This window comes from Micromesistius poutassou (genome assembly GCF_964030765.1).
Source record: "Micromesistius poutassou genome assembly, chromosome: 17".
Classification (NCBI taxonomy): Eukaryota; Metazoa; Chordata; class Actinopteri; order Gadiformes; family Gadidae; genus Micromesistius; species Micromesistius poutassou.
This window is the reverse complement of record NC_140287.1, coordinates 10,451,716-10,470,202: the sequence shown is the minus strand read 5'-3', so window position 1 is coordinate 10,470,202 and position 18,487 is coordinate 10,451,716. Positions and strand designations below refer to the sequence as shown.

The following is an 18,487-nucleotide window of genomic DNA, read 5'->3' as shown; positions in this document are numbered from 1 at the left end:
CCCGCCCCTCCGTCACGGGGGTACTTACGTATGACCTCCACCTTGTAGGTGGCGTTGATCTCCCCGGCGCGGTTGGACACCCTGCAGGTGTAGCGGCCGCTCTGCTCGGCGGTCAGCCCCCGCAGGCTCAGAGTCCACTTCTTCTGCCGGCCCGCCCCCACCTCCCGCTCCGTCAGCCGGCGCTCCTCCTTCAGCCACACGATGTCCGGCCGCGGGTTCCCGCTCGCCGCACACTTCAGACGCACCGAGCTGCCCACCGGCCGGGCAATCACACGCTTTCTCATCTTGGCGGGCTGCGTGAAGCGGGGGCGGGCTTTAGGGAGAGAGAGGGGGGGAGAGAGAGAGAGGGAGAGAGCGAGAGTGAGAGCGAGGGAGAGAGAGCGAGAGAGAGAGAGAGGGAGAGAGAGAGAGAGAGAGAAAAAGAGAGGGAGAGAGAGAGCAAGAGAGTTAGAGGGAGAGAGAGACAGAGAGAGGGAGAGAGAGACAGAGAGAGAGGGGGGGGAGAGGGGGAGCGGGAGAGGGAGAGGGAGAGAGAGAGATTTATTCCAATGAGGCGCTATGGGTAGTTTTAGTGCTTCCATAAATAAAAACCGCATCAAACATAAACTCCTTAGCCTCTTCTCACAAAGAGCTCCTCTCTCGACTCTCTTGGAGGAAAACACATTGGCTTTGAGGACTTTGTGCGCAGAAACAGCTGTCTGGCAGCCGTGTACGGATCAATAATTAAGGCTTATCCGGCCTGCGCAGCGTTAATTATTCGGTCGGATCTGGAGGGGAATCTGACACAAAGATATTTGGCCTCGCTACATCGGAATTGGCAGCGTTTGTCTCCGTTTGTCCTGTGTGCTCATGTCGGTGATATCCATTCATCCATTGAAGGTAAATAACAATGCTCTCCTCCCCGGGCCCTTTGACGGTCTCACTAATGCCCCAGCCTTGATGGCAGATGTTCTTACCTAGTTTTCCCAACACGCTATCCGGCCCAAAGTCCGAATGTGGTCCAGCGGGTCCCCCGGGTCTGGACTTATCAGAACCAGAGTCATCTGTTGGCACAGAGGGAGGGCAGGTGGTAATTAAAGGCTGCACAACACGTCAACAATGCTATTAATCCCCAGCAGAGCACAAACACACAACAAAGAGCAGTGCACATCAAACTGCGCCGAGCGAGGAATGCTGTGTAGTAATAAAGAACTCTAATTGCCGTGCGTAATCACAGCGTATCCCGTTCCCGATGACAGACATCATGAGGTAATCTCCCGTTGATTTCATAGCAGTAAACCCTCCGTGGCCTTTCAGGGCTGACGCTGTCTAGCCGAGCTGTCAGTGGTTGGCTCTGCCGCTCAGTAAATACCTTAAAGACACCACCGGGTCATTAACAGTGTTGCCCCAAAGGAATCCTTCAGCCGCCATTTTGTGGGAATTCGTTTCAATGCGGGGTTTGGATTTCGACCGGTCAGGTTTTTAGTAAATGGGTCGGCAGGTCATGGCAGTTATATGAAGGAAGGAAGATCTTAATGAATGCTCATCTCGCTTTAGTCCTTTTCGTTAATTTGTTTGATATGATCTTTAGCCTAAAAATTAGAGCTACACAAAGCCAAACAATTGCTCTATCCAAATCATTTCAGTGTTTCCTGCCTGTCTCCCCTAAGCTGGGTGTGCTGAGCTTAAGGTCGTAGCCTGTAGCATTGGGGAGTAATGTGATCAGTTTTCATAAGCCCGGTTCCAGCGGACAGCTGTGGGCTTTATGTCACTGGCTGACATAATGCACCGGAGCTAAGACAGGGCTTAAAATATAATATGAAGAGACCAGCTAACAGACGTTTATTCACCGAGTCGCAGCGATGATGAAATGAGGGGCTCTACGGGGGGAGAGAGAGGGGAACACTGGGACTGAATCGCCCCAGGACCTGACCGGATCAGGGCGAGGTGTTAGGAGGGAGAGAGAGGGTTGGAACACTGGGGCACCATCGCCTCAGGTGTTTAGAAGACGCTTTTATCCAAAGCGACTTAAAGTAAGTACATGCTACACAATGCTAAGTACTATTTTTAAGGACGTACAACATACAAAAAGTGCGTACATTAAGTGCAAGGACGTACAACATACAGTGTAACAAGTGTGCACGACTCTTACAAGTGTGTAAGAGTGTGCGTAAAATAGTGTGTAAAGTATCCCATCCACCAGGACCAGCGCGGCCCACAGCTCCCTCAGACCGGGGGGAACGCTCTCTGAAGCCAGCGAGGCGGCTCTGATTCAGCCGGGCGGAGGGCCCAGGTAGAGGGGCCAGATGTGACTTCTAACCCCCCCCACCCCCTCTGGTGGTGCCGCCCTCCTGGCCCGACCCCCACCCCACCCCTCAGAGCTCTCCAGGGTCTCCGGGTACAGACCCTCCATTGTGAGTCCCCTGCCCCACCAGGCGCAGCCATGATGTCATGGCTATTTGAGGGGGCTTTAACTAGCCAACTATAATAACCCATTCCTCTAAAAAGCAGCCTGCGCTGGAAGAAACATCTCTCTGTTGCTCCGCATTCCTCCCGGTTCCTGAACCTCCCAATCCAAACACAGCGCGCTCCCACACTGCCCCACTGCTTTCTTTTTGATTTTAGTTGGGAATCTATTTCCTCCCTACTTAATGTCAATTCTGGCGAACAATGAGGCTCTTTTATAAAGTCTATAACTAACCATATCCCAAGACGCTATTGTCCTCCAACAATGTTGGCTCAACGCAGGACGCACCAACCGGGTGTGGGGGGGGGTTCGAGAGAAATCATTTATACTTCTGGTTATTTTTATAATGCCTACACTGAAGCTGAGCGGCCTTCCTCCTAACGGCCTCGTGTGTCTCCTCCCGTTGCCCAGGAACGAAACCCGAAGAAGGCCTTAACCTCTGCTGAAACGTCCTTAACCAAGCGAGCGGTAAAAACCAGCACGGCTATTAATTACATAAAAGTCAACGCAATTGACGTAGCCACGAACAAGGCTCCCCTGTCCGGCTCTTAACCAGCATCAGCTGCCGTCGCCATCGGCTACAGTCCATTCATACGAGCAGACCATGTTGTTTTAAAGGCCGACGCCATTCAATACCTTTTCATTCACAAATCAAGCCCCAGGAAACGGCGGCAGCAGCCTGCACTGGCCTCGTGTGGCTGCTGAATCACAGAGAAGAGGCCGTGATTTGTGGGCTCCAATGAACTCCAGATGTGGTTGGGGACAATCTAATGTCCAGAGGAGGAGAGGGAGGAGAGGGGAGCAGGGAGGAGAACGGAGAGGGCTAGCCTAACGACATCTCCAGAGAAGGCTAAATGGTATATAATGTTAATATAATCCAAAGATGTGTGTTATGAAAAATGGACATATAATGACAGTAAGCCGAGCAGTCTCACTTAGAAAGCCATCATGTATGTATCACCATCACGCGAGGAACGCTCAGATACACGCAAGTTAAATTAATCCCAAATCAACTCTCATAAGAGTCTTCTCCACTGCAGACAGCCGAGGACAGAGCGGTCCTGTATGTTGTGGTCGTGTGTGGGTCAGTGGGATGGCCAGAGGGCCGGAGGGGTGGTACCAGGGGCGGACCCGGGGGCGGGGCCCGACGGTAGTGGGGGTCAGTTGTCAGGAGACCACCCCAAACAGGGCCCAAACAGCCAGCTGGGGGGATTGAGGAGGCGCCATGTTGCAGTGGCTGGCCAGATTCTTCAGATAGCTCAGGGGAGAACAGCCTGTCCACTGGCAGATGGAGGGAGAGGAATATCTCCCCCCCCACCCTCCCCCCTTGCTTCCTTACATCACCCTGCAGAGCTCTGACTTACTCTTTTACTCCTCAATCTCAGTGCGTTTCTTGGCGTCTCCTCCTCTCACTGCTCTCCTCCGAGCGGCCTCCGCTCCCCCAGTCCCAGACAGAGCAGCGGCGTAATGTTTTTAGAGTATGCTGTTCTTGCCTTGATGTTGAAGGCCGGCCAGAATCTAGCCGCCAGTGCCCCCCCCCCACCCCCCCGGGTCTGCTTCTTAACCAACAAGTGGGGTTGTGGGGGCGGTCCCTGATCCAGTAAAAATAATAAACTGACATGATGTATGTGGGGGCTGCGCTGGAAGCTACCCCTCATTTAGAGCCTTTTAAAAAAATAACGTCCCCCAGCCCCCCCAGCCCCCCGGCTCCCCCGGCAGCTTAACGAGCTCCCCGCCGCCGCTAGCAGGCAGCGCGGCAGCAGCATTCAAATGCTGACAATTAGCTGACTCAAGCCTAATGGAAAGTGTTACTTGTGTTGATTGCGGCCCGTTTGGCCGAGATACGTCAGACTCGGTTTTCTCTCGAACCCTGACTTGAGTCCTGTAACTGTTTTGAAGCAGAGACCCCCCACCCCCCCCGCCGACCCCTGTTCAATCTGGTTCCTACTGGAGAAAATCCCCCCTACCCCCCCAATGGAACAATCATCTAGGAAAAGTGAAAACAAACGCTGAGCTGATGGCTGCCAGTCCCTGGCTGCTGGGCCGACCTACGAAGGAGCCGAAACAGGGGGCTTTGTGTGTGTGCGTGCGTGTGTGTGTGTGTATGCTTGTGTGTTTGTGTGCGTGCGTGTATGAGTGTGTGTGTGAGTGCGTGTGCATTTTGATGCATTTACTAAAACCGAGGACCACAAATGAACATAACCAATCAGTAGTGAGCTCTTCTGCTGTTAATTCCACTGATAACAATAACAAAGGCTCATTAAAGACAAAGAACTCTGCTGGAATTTAGACCTGATTTACTGACAGAAGCGCAAAGCAAACCGCCCAGCAAGGTTGAACCCCTCTGCAATAAAGAAAACAGCAATAACTGCCAGTTTCAACAGAGCGTGTGAAGTCATATAGCGTCAACTGAAGTCCCACTGCACTGGGAGCCAAAGGAGATAAATCATCCGTCACTAGGCACACCGCAGGACTGCAGGGAGAAAGATGTTATCTATCATTGGACAAATCGACTGTGATTTATACGTCCTTTAATACGTGTGTTTGTATCTCTGTTGGAGCGTGAAGAGTCGTTGAAAAAGATGTTGAATCTGCGTAACTTATATCGCTTATTCTTCTCTCTTGCTGACCTATCCACAACATGTACCATGTGTTATATGAGGCCAGGTTTAAACGTTGTTAAAAAGGGAGTTCAGTGTACTCTGAATGTAAATAATCTGATCGCTTAATACATACCATATGACAGAACTGTATGTGAACTTTGAACTTTGTAACCAGCCTGCAAATCTCTATCTGCAACGTTTAACTGCAGCACAATATGCTCTTTGTAGTGCTGAGATATGATGTGTCTACTTGTGAATAAGTCCTTAGCCCACAGCCAGAAAGTCTGCTATCCGAAGGACATGAGGCAAAAAGTATTTTTTTTGTTTGTAGCTGTATCTGTCTCTAGTCATGCAGAGGTCAGCCATGGCCGTGCTAGTAGATACAAAAGTACATCAAGTTACAAACCCTCTCCTCTCCCTCTCTTCTGCTCAAATCAAACTCTGCTGCCTGCCGTCCAGATCTCTGACTGATTTTCAGGTTTCTCAAAACACCAGACAGGTCTGTAATTGTGACTTATTTCCACTTCATAATGTAATATAATCATAATCTCTAATCTCCATCTCTCTTCAAAAGTAACAGCAACATCCAATTGAAGGGGTTCCTGAGAATCAAAAGAACATGGTGACCAAACGGCTTTCTGGGGAACGCGGTCTTTTGAGTGGAATATAATTGCGCAGCACTCACAGAGCGGCTGCACCGCCGGGCCATGGCCTCCACCTCACTCCGAGAGGCTGCGCCCCTAATTAGGCATCTTAGAGTAATTAGACTAAACACCGCCTGAACGCTCCACTCCACTCATTCATCACGCTCCGCTCCGGAGCAGAGGAAATGTACTGTACACAACAAACGCACACGCAGAGAGTGGCCACATGCACCAACGCACGAGGGGCCGTCCACGGCTCAGTCGGGGAGACGGAGGGCCGGAGGGTGCGCCTGATCCTCTCCGTCGTGCTCCGGAGCTACCAGGGGCTTTGTAGCAAAGCAGCCGTGGTGATCCAATGTGGTTCTGGTTGCTGTGCGGAGGAGCACAGACCCCCCTGACTTCACACAGGGTTGCCCCGAGGAAGAGGAAGAATCCCAAAGCCGACGGAATCACAGAGGATGAAGTGGTATGAAACAATATCGCCTGTCCTTGTTGACTTTGGGATCGCAGGGGCTGGAAGGAATATGAAAGAGGAGGGGAGCCACCGCTAAGCCCTCCACAGAGCCCCTCGTTTGGGGCCGCGACCTCCGTCAGGGAGGACGTCTCGCAACATCTGCAGCTCAAATCGGGTTCTGGAGCACAAAGAAGTGGGACAAATATGGAAACAGAATGTTTCTTTTGGTCCAGATTTGTCCCACTTCGTTGTGCTCCAGAACTGCTCCCTTCGTTGTGCTCCCAAAGAAACAGAATGTTTCAAAGAAACAGAATGTTTCTTTGAGATGTTTCCGTGATGTTTCCGTGGCGGAGGATGATGCGGTCTGACTCAGCGCCGTGGGCCCGAGACCGCTCTTTTTAACGACGCAGGTGACTTTACAGATGCAGAGTCGAGACTCACAGAATGTCTCACGTTTACAAGCCCCCAGTCACCTCCCCCGTGGGGGGTAATACATTTACAGTTACATATACATTTAGGGCATTTGGCAGAAGCTTTTATCCAAAACGACTTACAATAAGTACTTTTGTCAGAAGAAAGACAAACAACATATCGCTGTCGGTACCGCGATAAGTACATGTAACATAAGTAACGTACATTAAGTGCCAGGACGTACAACATACAATAACCGTGTACGAGGGGTGTGGGGGGGTAAGGGGGGAGGCTATGCAGAGTCTAGGTGAACTCTGAACATGACATACGTCAAGAGAACACTTTGAGGGCTTCTTACCGATGACAATGAGGGTGTAGTTGATGTTGACGCTTCCGAAGCCGTTGGTGGCCTTGCAGACGTAGGTGCCGGCGTCCTCCGCCTCCACCTCCTTGATCTTCAGGCCCAGGCGGAGGATGCGGAAGCGCGTCCAGCCGCTGTGGATGTTGCGACCATCCTTGGTCCACATGATGAGGGGCGGGGGGTCTCCGTCCACGGGGCAGGGCAGCTTGATGGCGCTGCCCAGCCGGGCGCTCTGCCGGTGGGCAACCTGGTCGGCCACCTGCGGGGGTCCTGGAGGGGAGGAGCAGCACAAGGTCAAGGTCGAGGTCATGGTCGAGGTCATGGTCAAGGTCGAGCCTGAGGTTCTGTGTTGCATAAACAAACACAACTCGAAAAGAGAGGTCAGAAATGTGACCGTCTCACAAAATGGAGGAAAATGACACTTTTGAGTTTTGGATATTTCGCTTTTTAAACTTTCTGTCCACAAAGGTGATGTTTGAGACTTTGTTCTTTGTAAAAAGTGGGGAGGGAAAATCATCCAATCAGAAAAGTTTACAATGTACTTTATTGGAATGTAGCCCTTCAGATCCTTCCACAACCTTTGTTTAATACTGCAATAACTAAAATCCAGGACGTATCTATTTCATATAGTGCCAACAATTCCCCCCAAAAGAGCTTAGCCCCACAAGCTTGTGTTAAGCCAATTGAAGTCCACCAGAGGAAAACCTGGGCTGATGAGAACACATGTTATCCTTTTTAACAACAGAGCAGCAATTAATTACTGAATGAAACGCAATGTGTTTTCCATCTTTTGGGGAAGCAGGGTTTGTTTTGGGCAGATGGGATGTGATGGAGGTGATTTGTCGCTCTTCGGTCCGTTCACTCAGAAATGTTAAAGCCAGATTGCAATAATTGGACAAAGCCTCAGCATCCATCGCAGAGAAGGGGGCAAAGTGTTCTGGCTCTGGTTGTGGATAGCGTGTGGGAGATCAAAGCGCTGGTGCTGGTAGTGGAGGAGGAGGAGGAGGAGGTGGAGGAGGAGGAGGAGGAGGAGGTGGAGGGGGGTAGGCCAGGCCACAGTGAGGCGGACAGCAGCCGACCCTCCCTGCTCTTAATTGGCTCAGGTCTGCTTCCTCAGATGTAGTGAAATGGAGCAGTTCCAAATGCCCTGTGATGGTGTCAGAAGGCCTGCATCAGCGCTCTCAGGAGCCCGCTCCGCCCCCTGACCCCCAGCCCCCCTCCTCCTCCCCTCCGCCTCAATCTAAACACATCCTGTCCCGTCTGAACACACCGGCCCTCCAGAGAGGGGCCAGGAGGGGTCCCGAGGCTGGGTCCACTGATAAGACCGGTCCACGTCCGGGACTGGACTCGCTTCGCTCTGAGCAGTAGTATGTTTATGAAGCCAGTCGAGTGAGGTATATTTACAACAGATAGCCCGAATCCTAGCTAATGCTAATTAGCTACAACATAACAGCCAGGTCTCGTTCCTGTGGCGTTGCTCTGACGACACAGCCGGCAGCTAGACTTTCACACACAGTTCTAATACAAGTTTATAACATGATGTTGAACACAACATTACACCTCTTTATTAATAGTAGTGAGCGGGGCTAAGCTAGCCTGGGGAGCCTTCCGCAGGGCATGCCAGAGCAAATGGTTAGCCTGCTAGTAGTAAAAGCAAATGTGGGGGAGGGGGACATTCTCTCTCACACACACACACACACACACACACACACACATACACACACACACACACACACACACACACACACACACACACACACACACACACACACACACACACACATACACACACACACACACACCCAGTGAGATTCCAATGGGAATTTTCCACACATGGTAGATAAGATGTGTAATATAATGAGCAGAACAGTGTGTGTGTGTGTGTGTGTGTGTGTGCATGTGTGTGTGTGTGTGTGTGTGTGTGTGTGTGTGTGTGCATGTGTGTGTGTGTGTGTGTGTGTCCGTGTGTGTGTGTGTGTGTGTGTGTGTATCCATATCATATGGATACACACACACACATATGATATGTGTGTGTGTGTGTGTGTGTGTGTGTGTGCGAGTATGTGTGTGTGTGTGTGTGTGTGTGTGTGTGTGTGTGTGTGTGTGTGTGTGTGTGCGCGTGCGTGCGTGTGTGGGTCAGGTACAGAGGAAGATTGTATTCAGATGATTTCAGTGGGTTCTTGTGTTTGTCATCTTGCAGACAGATGTTCCACAGGTACCAGAGCTAGACGAGCATTGAGGCTCCGCCCCGCTGCCCGCCAAAGGTCTCCTCATCTACGTACGAGCACACTTTGATGATACAGCGTACATTTAGCAGAGCTTCTCTCAGGATCCTTATGTGAAAAGCTTATGAAAAGCTAATCCTTGCTCAACACACACACACACACACACACACACACACACACACACACACACACACACACACACCAACGCATGGAGTGCTGACACTTCCTTCCTCTATGTGGAAGGCCTTTCCTGGTCCACTGCAGGCACAGGAAATTGGAAGTGTGACTGTTTATGTCTGCGGAGAGAATGTGGCCACAGTCTCTCTGGCCGTTGTCAGGCGGCCAGTAGCTTACCCCTCCGCTACCAGCAGAGGCAAACAGAGGCCGTTCTGTGTTCATCTCCGCAGTGTAAACTCTGCTTCGTTCCACTGACAGAGCGCACCTCTGCCATGGAGCCGACTCATAAGGACTCGGTTGATCCCGGTGGGACCAAAGGCTGGCATGTGAAGGCCTCTCACACACGTTTGAGCAGCATGGTGCCGAAGGGGGGGGGCTGTTGGACTGCCCATGTTCCACTCCTCTGATGCTTGTTTACAACGTTGTCCAGAGACCAGGGAACTACGCGGGGCCGGTTGGATTGCAGATGGGATACCAGGGAGCGGGGCCATGTTAAACAATGGAAAAAAGGATTTGATTCATGACTAGGGGTCTCGCTGCTGCTGGAAAGCGTCAAAAGTGCATTGATCGCAGTCTGGGGCTCGTTCAGCCAAACAAAACCCAAGGAAAATCCATGACTGGGTTCCTGGATCCAGGGGGCGGGAGGCGAAGGGAGAGGAGGATGAGACAACCCATGGAGCGCTCTGCTGTACAAGAATGCATGAAGGTGTGGAAAAACAAGCGCTCTATGCGGCGTCGTAGCAGCGAGAGCGGCGCTGCTTAAGCTCCTGGGCTCCGGGCTTAATAAACCAAAGTCTTTGGCGGCGGTTCTGAGTGGGAGGAATTTGCAACAAATGATTTCCTCCCTCCATCTCCACTCTAATACGAGTAGAAAAAAAACGTTTGAAGTTGGACTCAAAACAAGGCTGGAGAGGTGCTGCAGTCAAGGCCAACGCTGAGGATCCTAATGAGAGGTTGTGTTTGTGCCGTCTTCCTCTCCCCTTGTTTGGGCAGGGAGGAACCCTCCCCCACCCTCCTCCCCCCTTCTCCACCTTCCTCCCTTCAAGGACGCACTCTCATAACCTTGGGAGTTGAAGGCTACATTCCCTGACCCGGGCCCGGGGTCTGAGCACAAAATCAAAACACCCACAGGAAGGGATATTATCAACCTTGATAGCAGAAATCTCCGATGGACAAACGCAGTGGTGCTTGTACACGCCGCTGCACAGTTTAAGGAATAAAGCAGACTGGGGCCAGAGTTTGTTTGTCTGTTCTGCCTTCAGAGGGGAGACGCGCTGGGTCGTAGTACCAGCCTCCCTCCGTGGTTACAGCCCCCCTGCACAGAACACGACGAGCGCTGACACCCTCTTACCCTGCAGAGAACACTCTTCAGGAGAGACGACAAGCTGGTGAACATCTCTGCGTGTTTACGTACATTGTTGGCATTGTTGGAGGCATTATAGATGGAACATGATACATGTGATCACATGGGGGTGACTGAGTTACAGTATGCGTACAGTTGCCGGTTGGAGCAGGGGGATCCGTGTGTGAAAGGAATCTTTCATGGAGCAGTGAGGGCGAAGACCAGGCCTGGCAACTCACTGAATTAGTTGTTTTTCTTTGCTCCATCTGACGATGGAGGAGAAAGGCCACATTCAACAACAAGCATTCTTGTGATTCGGACTAAATATAGTCTGTTCGTGCATACCGTCATATCGCCTCTTTATGCATCACTGATGAGCCACGGGGGGGTTTATAGGAGGAAATATATGGAGACACAAAGGCTACAGAAAGCTGAAGTTGAAGTGAAACCCCAAGAAACACACACGGGACCCGAGCGCCCCCAGACATCATGTTCATGTGCTGGCACTTCTCTCCCCATTTATTCTCTCTTTTTGAAAGAACACCTGTGGATCTGCAATAAATGTCTACAGTGCGCACCTTTTCGCCCACTCATGGCAAACATGTCAATAAAGGTTTGGCTTGTCTGCTGACAGATGACCCGCTGCAGAACACCTGGCAGCGTGTCAACCACACAGAGAACAAGGTGCTAACACAGGCAACGCAGCCGCATCCAGCGCAGAACACGGCCTTCAAACAAACAGCACCAGCATACGCACATTAAAAGGGATTTCGTTCCTAATCTCTAGCCAAACGCCGAGACGTGTTCTGTTCTTCTACAGCCCCGTAGCACGCTACCCGACCAGAATGAGCCAATAGTTGTATAAACACGCATCTGGTGGAATGCCTCTTCAATACGCAGTATTTACATAATGTCTGGCAAGTGGACAGTGAGGGGGTGTTAAAACTTGCAGAAGGTTCCTCCGACTGGGCAGTGGTTCTGACGTGTCAAACAGAACCCTGGAGAGGAGACCAGGCAGCCGGTCCTGCTGACCTCTCGTACCAGCAGACCAGTAGCGAGGTGGGGAGGAAGGAATTAGACTTTTATGGATCCTGTGCTTGCAGGGAAATACCTTCCTGTCATCCAGCTCCCAAACCTCAGGGGCGCTTTTAGAACACACGTCTGCTACACACTGCTGCTACACACGTCTGCTACACACTGCTGCTACACACCGCTGCTACACACGTCTGCTGCACACGTCTGCTGCACACTTCTGCTGCACACTTCTGCTACACACTGCTGCAAACTGCTGCTACACACGTCTGCTACACACATCTGCTCCACCATAATGGAGGCTAGGCAGCCGTGATCTGGAATGGCCTGCTATGTGAGAGCAGAGAGTAGAAGCTGGAAGAAAGAAACAAAATGAAAGGAATAAATAACGTGTGAGTGTAGCAGAGGGACGCAGGGCCCGGTGACTTCACCGGAAACTCAGGGACTCAGGAGTTGGCGGCTCCGAGGGAAAAAGGTGAGGCAGGGGCCCCGAGCTCAGCCTGCAGAGTGTGTGAACGCTGCTGTCCCTAAACCCTGCCGCCACATCCAGCTATACATTTCACCAGCCAGAGATAAAAGTCTCCCCAGGGGCTGAGAGCCATCGGGCCCTTTCAGGAGAAAGGGGCCGGGGTTTTAAGGGGATGCAGTGATAAGGTGAAAGCAGATGGGAGGGCCGAGAGATAGAGCCTGAAAGAGAGAGAGAGAAGGTTTGGGGGCCCGGGGGTTTTGGGGGCCCAAGGGTAGAAGTAGAGAGAGAGAGAGAGGGGGGGAGAGAGAGAATGGTTTTGACAGCAGTGGGGCAGTGGAGGGTAAAGAATGCCGTCTTTTCTTACCCCTCCAGACGTCCTGCCCGGCCACTTCACCCAATGCGGTAATCAATACCTTTTATTTTCCCCTCTCAGCTTTCCAATCAATAGATAAGGCCAGGTTAGGACCGGCCTGGACAATGGCTCTTTCTTCGGCCCCATCTGATGTGGGCTGAATGGGGACTGCTCCACTGGTGGGAATGGGAAGGCTGAGGCTATTGGGTGACAAGAAAGAGCGCAGAGTAGAGAAAGAGAGAGCCAGGGTTCTGGGGGAGAGAAATGGGGTGCGGGCGAGACTTGGAGGGGTCTGTATGAGTAAAGAATAGAATAAGAGCGAGATTAAGACGCATGGTGTCTTGTCAGCGAGGTATGCGCCTGAGAGAGACGGCATTCTCGTTAACGGTGACATCGGGCTCAAGTTGCTCGCGGCGACTTCAAAGCGAAACGGAAGCCGCCTCCGCTGCTTATAAGAGAAACAACAGCGGCTCTCCTCCTCCTCGCTCTCCCCCTCCTCTCTCCCCCCCTCCTCTCTCTCCTCCTCCTCTCTCTCCTGCACCTTGCGCTCCTCTTTCTCGCTGTCTATCTCTCGCTCTCCTCCTCCTCCTCTCCCTCCTCCTCCTCTCTCTCCTCCTCCCTCTCTCCCTCTTCCTCCTCATCCTCACGCACACACAATGCAAACTCCGCTGCCTCCATCAAAAGAGCGAGTATGCTCAAAGAAGAAAGTAAGAAGAGAAGAGAAACGGCTCCGGTGTTGTCATAAAGCTCATGGAAATATCTCCATCACAGGGCTTACCTTTAACAGGCCCTACTGGGGAGCCTTTGAACTCAAGGTTGCTATATTTTATTAGGCATGAGCGCTTCCCAACCGGCCCAGCTGTCTGATGGGGGGGAGGGAGGGGGGGGTCACACGTGTGCATCAGTGTTTACACACACTCCCACGACCAAAGGCTGCCCTTCAACCCCTCACCACGCTGCTGTGAGGAGGAACCTAGCTACAAGTACCCAAGCTGTTGAGCGCGTGAGCTAGAACCAGAGAGACGTGGTAACCGGGGAGATCCGAACCAGCACGCTCGCCCTCGCCCCAAGATGCCCGTTTTACCCGCACTTAACCACGGCGAGGGAGGGGGATTATTTGGGTGTCTGAGCCTGTGGTGGTAATCCGCTGTCCCGCACGCGGTGAGTGGTCCTCCAGCCGCTTTATCTCACTCCATTAGGCCCAGGGCCGGCGCGGCGCACACAGGGGCAGAGCGTGCCTGGCCTGGGCCACTTATCAGGGGAGGGAGGCACCCAGACGCAGGCGGAGAGAGAGACACCAAGAGAGAGGGACATAGCAAGAGATAGGGCTTGACAACAGCCAAGAAAGCCTGACAAAGATAGAGAAGGAAAGAGAGAAAGAGAGAGAGAGAGAGAGAACGAGAGAGGAGAGAGAGAGAGAGAGAGAGAGAGAGAGAGAGAGAGAGAGAGAGAGAGAGAGAAAGAGGGAGGGGGGGTTGAGATAGGGAGAGAGTGTGATGGGTCAAGGAAGGGGGGGGTCAAGAAAGACAGTTGGAGAAGCACAGAGAGTGGGGCAATGTAGAGAGAGAGAGAGAGAGAGAGAGAGAGAGAGAGAGAGAGAGAGAGAGAGAGAGAGAGAGAGAGAGAGAGAGGCCTCCTTCAACACAGAGCCCACGAGGCGAGCCATGACCGGGAAGCAGAGGGGATTAGGTGGGCCCGGGCGGCAGCAACCAGGAATCCCAACAATCTCACACTGGGCTCCCTACTCGGCCTCCACCACATGACATAGTTACACAGACCCCACCTCCACCGTCCCTCTCTTTCTCCCTCTCTCTCTCCTGTAGCGTGAGGGCGAGCAGGAGCACCTGTCTACCCGTCCTCCATGATCTGGTTGGGGGACGATGAGCTGGAAGGAGAGCTGGCCCTCCATGGCACTCCTCTGTCCCGTGGTAATGTGCACGCCCACGCGCACGCCCTAAAACTTTGCCATGTGAGGTTCACGAGAGAGAAAGTTGAAAGTTGAACATACCGCCTGGTGTTGAGATCAACGGGTCTTACGCTCGTGGTTAACGTAACCGTGGACGACGACTTCCACCCCAGGAAGTGCCCCCTACCCCCCCGTTACCATGCCTCCACTCCGCTCTGATTGGCTCTTTCTTTGTGGCCGGTACACGGTTCCCTCCGTTAGTCATCGACGGGCGGCGCGGTCCACCCAACGCACCGTCACGCACCCCTTCCTCCACCCCTACCTCCCCCCCCCCCTTCACCTCGACTCCCTGCATTCCTGCCTGGTACTGGAGCAGGAACGCACAAAAACAACATCTCCCTGACCTGCACGCTTGTGTGTGTGTGTGTGTGTGTGTGTGTGTGTGTGTGTGTGTGTGTGTGTGTGTCTGTGTGTGTGTGTGTGTGTGTCTGTGTGTCTGTGTGTGTGTGTGTGTGTGTGTGTGTGTGTGCTCTGTTGACAGTGGAGGTGTGCAATGGGATGCAGATGTTCCATTAGCTGGAGCCCCGTGGCTCGGCCGGTGCGGCGGCGTCCTCCTGACTGGCAGGCGAACACGCAGGCGGTAAACAACATGCACCTCTAACCAGACATACAGTCACGCCAGCTCCATGCTGCGTGTCTGTCTGTCCCTGTGTGTGTGTGTGTGTGTGGATGTGTGTGTGTCTGTGTGTGTGTGTGTGTGTGTGTGTGTGTGTGTTTGGGTGTGTGTGTGTGTGTGTGTGTGTGTGTTTGGGTTTGTGTGTGTGTGTGTGTGTGTGTGTGTGTGTGCGTGTGTGTGTGTGTGTGTGTGTGTGTGTGTGTGTGTGTGTGTGTGTCTGGGTGTGTGTGTGTGTGTATGTGTGTGTGTGTGTGTGTGTGTGTGTGTGTGTGTGTGTGTGCGTGCGTGTGTATGTGTGTGTGTGCGTGTGTGTGTGTGTGTGTGTGTGTGTGTGTGTGTGTGTGTGTGTGTGTGTGTGTGTGTGTGTACCGATGCGCTCACAGAGCCCGTGCTAAGATGAGCTAGCGTCCTTTTGCCGATCGCTCCTCCTTTCTGGAGCTCCCTAGGCAACCCAACACCCAGTGGTAGGGGTGGGAGGGTGCTGGGTGGGAGGGTGCTGGGGGATGGGGGGTTAGGGCTGCGGGGCAGTGGGTGGTGTTTGCGCGGGGGGGGGGTCGTCTCCACAACAGTGGGAAGCGCTTTACACCAGCGCCTTTGTCAACAGGACCTTTCTGAGGGGCGAGAGCCAGTGACAGAATATGATGTAGCGGGAGGGACGGGCAGAATGGAGGCCTTTCAGATCCAGGGGAACGGGTGTGGGAGCGGCTGGGGGGAGGGGGCCGGGGGTGGGGGAGGTGGGCGGAGCAGGTGAGAGATAAGCAAAGGGGGATGAGATGATGTAGAGACAGGGAGGCGGTGAGAGGTAGAGAGCTGAGAGCGAGACAAACAGAATTTGGGAGAGGGAGGTGGGTCTGTGTGTGTGTGTGTGTGTGTTGAGGGGGAGGTAGGGAGGCGGGGTGGAGAGGGGGGGAGTGGAGCCAGCAAAGCTCTCACTGACAGCGATGGGCCCCCTTGGCGGTCCGGGAATATTGTCTGAAATCAATCCGTCGTCGGGGAGCTGTTGTCCCTGCGCCCGCGGTAGCCCGCCACTCCCGGACACGACTCGCTCGGCGCTGCCCGGGTTCACCTTGCAGGCCCTTCCCGCTAAGGTCACAGCCCCCAGATCTATCTTGGTCTGCCTGTCTGCCTCTATCTTTATCTCCATCTCTCTAGACATGTTTTCCACTGTACTACACTGGCCTCCGAGCTGCGGCCGGTGACAACACACCCACACAGTGTTTGGTTTGATACCGTAGCCTAATGTGAATTAGAATGGCTTAGTTTTAGGAGACCTTATTTGGGTTATATTTCAAGCGGATGGAACACACACGAAGATATTTGCCATGATTAATTGAGGTTGGCGTTCTTTTCTGCTTCCTACTCTCGGTAGCTCATTGAGGGCGGATTTATGTTACGTTAGTGGTGTTTACACGTTCGACAATGTTTCACACATACTTCACAGAGTGCCAAACCATGTCCTTGATATGAGGGGAAAAACGGCGTTGAGTATAAATATCACCAATCTAATTGTATGAAATATTGTCCAATGTTAGACCATGACTAATCTAGAAGAAATCTGTCCTGTTTCAACAAGCTATTTAGTTTTGAAAGAGAATATTGTCAAACTACAATCACCGCTGTGCACTTCTAAACCTCCATTACCCTTTTAATCATGCTTATCTATTATTACATAGTTATAGGAACGAACAATAATAGAGAATGAAGCTGTTGAGACCAGGTCTCCCTTGGAGACAGTTCCTCGCTTTGGCCCCGCCATCGGAGACGGTCCATCGCAGGCGTGGCTCCGCCCCTTTTAACTGGTCATGGAAACGCAGATCAACGCGGCCCGGTACGGCTCGGCCAGCCCAAAATGCTGGTGGAAAAAGGCCATGTGTCTCTGGCTCTGCCTGCTGCTGTCTCCTCATGTTAACGAGGCTGGGACCAGGGGAGTCCAGGTGAACGTTTACAGAGAGCCGCTCTGTTTGCCCAGAGAGCCGCTCTGTGTTGAAGTCAAATCTCGGTTTTCCTTCAGTGTCAGGAATGGTTTGTCTGGGTCCAGGTCCAGCCTCAGACTGGGTCTGGTCCAGCCTCAGACAGGTCTGGTGGTCCAGCCTCAGACTGGGTCTGGTCCAGCCTCAGACTGGGTCTAGTCCAGACTCAGACTGGTCTGGTCCAGCCTCAGACTGGGTCTGGTGGTCCAGCCTCAGACTGGTCTGGTCCAGTCTCAGACTGGTGTGGTCCAGACTCAGACTGGTCTGGTCCAGCCTCAGACTGGTCTGGTCCAGCCCCCCAGCCTCAGACTGGGTCAGGTGGTCCAGCCTCAGACTGGGTCTAGTCCAGCCCCCCAGACACAGACTGGGTCTAGTCCAGCCTCAGACTGGGTCTAGTCCAGCCCCCCAGACTCAGACTGGGTCTAGTCCAGCCCCCCAGACTCAGACTGGGTCTAGTCCAGACTCAGACTCCGGCTCCAGGAACAACCTGGCTGAGGCTGAACCCCCGGCCCCCGAACGCACGACTCACACACACGTACACACAGACACACATACACACACACACACACACAGACACGCACAGACACACACACACACACACACACACACACAAGGAAATCAAATCAGTCTTGCAGTAGGATGCACGACTCCAGGCTTCGATGGCAGTAGCATGGCTATAAAATATGACAGATTACTCTCTGGCTTTTGGAAGGCTTTTCTTTCCACTGTTTCCACCATTTTGTTCCTAAATACCTAGCTGTTCTTTCACCCCATTGAGTAAAGACACAACGGGGTCTCGTCCGATTAGAATTCACGAGGCCCCCCTTCTCGCCCTCCCCTGTCTCGTTATGATTGACATCTGTACCGAACGAGAGCAAGAACTCTGCGGTGGCGGGCAGAGCGCTCCGATGGTAAACTTCCACGATGACGTCACCGTGACTAACGGAAGGCCTCCGAACCAGATTCCTTTACACTCCCAATCAATAGGGTCAGCGCTCCACGGCTTTCCACGCTCCGTCAAAAGAATTCCTAATGAAAAACTAAGTGGAAGGGCTCGGAGGCAGGAGGCCATATGGCGTCCCATGGAAGGCCGACGGAGGTGAACCGGGAGGGGAGGAAGAGCGGGGGTGGAGGTGGAGGAGGAAGCGGGTGCAGGCGGGGGGTGGAGGGGTGGAGGAGGGTGGTGGTGGGGGTGGAGGCCTCATTCAGGGCTTGTTATCCCGGCCAAACGCATGGCTCGCCTGAGCTTTTATTCGGCTGCTCCCTTTTCTTTTTTGCTTCAGGGTCCAGCCAACCATCTCTGCTGCCACCATAACTTTCAATCAACCTTTTATCGGCAGGACAAAACACATGCAAACAGTGGGGGGGCTGGGGGGGGGGGGCAGGACAACTGGTGCTTTCTAATGAACCCCCCCCACA

General features: G+C 52.9%; 1 protein-coding gene across 1 annotated transcript in view; it reads right to left on the bottom strand.

Annotated features, from left to right (window-relative positions):
* LOC311362418 (fibroblast growth factor receptor-like 1) overlaps window positions 1-18,487 on the bottom strand; it is a 28,788-nt gene that overhangs the window by 3,465 nt on the left and 6,836 nt on the right. Inside the window, exons 3-5 of the mRNA XM_084482249.1 lie at window positions 6,917-7,189; window positions 957-1,043; window positions 29-313 (exon numbers count right to left, since the gene is read on the bottom strand). Of these exons, the coding sequence (XP_084338375.1) occupies window positions 29-313; window positions 957-1,043; window positions 6,917-7,189 (645 nt within the window). The remainder of the gene's footprint in view (window positions 1-28; window positions 314-956; window positions 1,044-6,916; window positions 7,190-18,487) is intronic.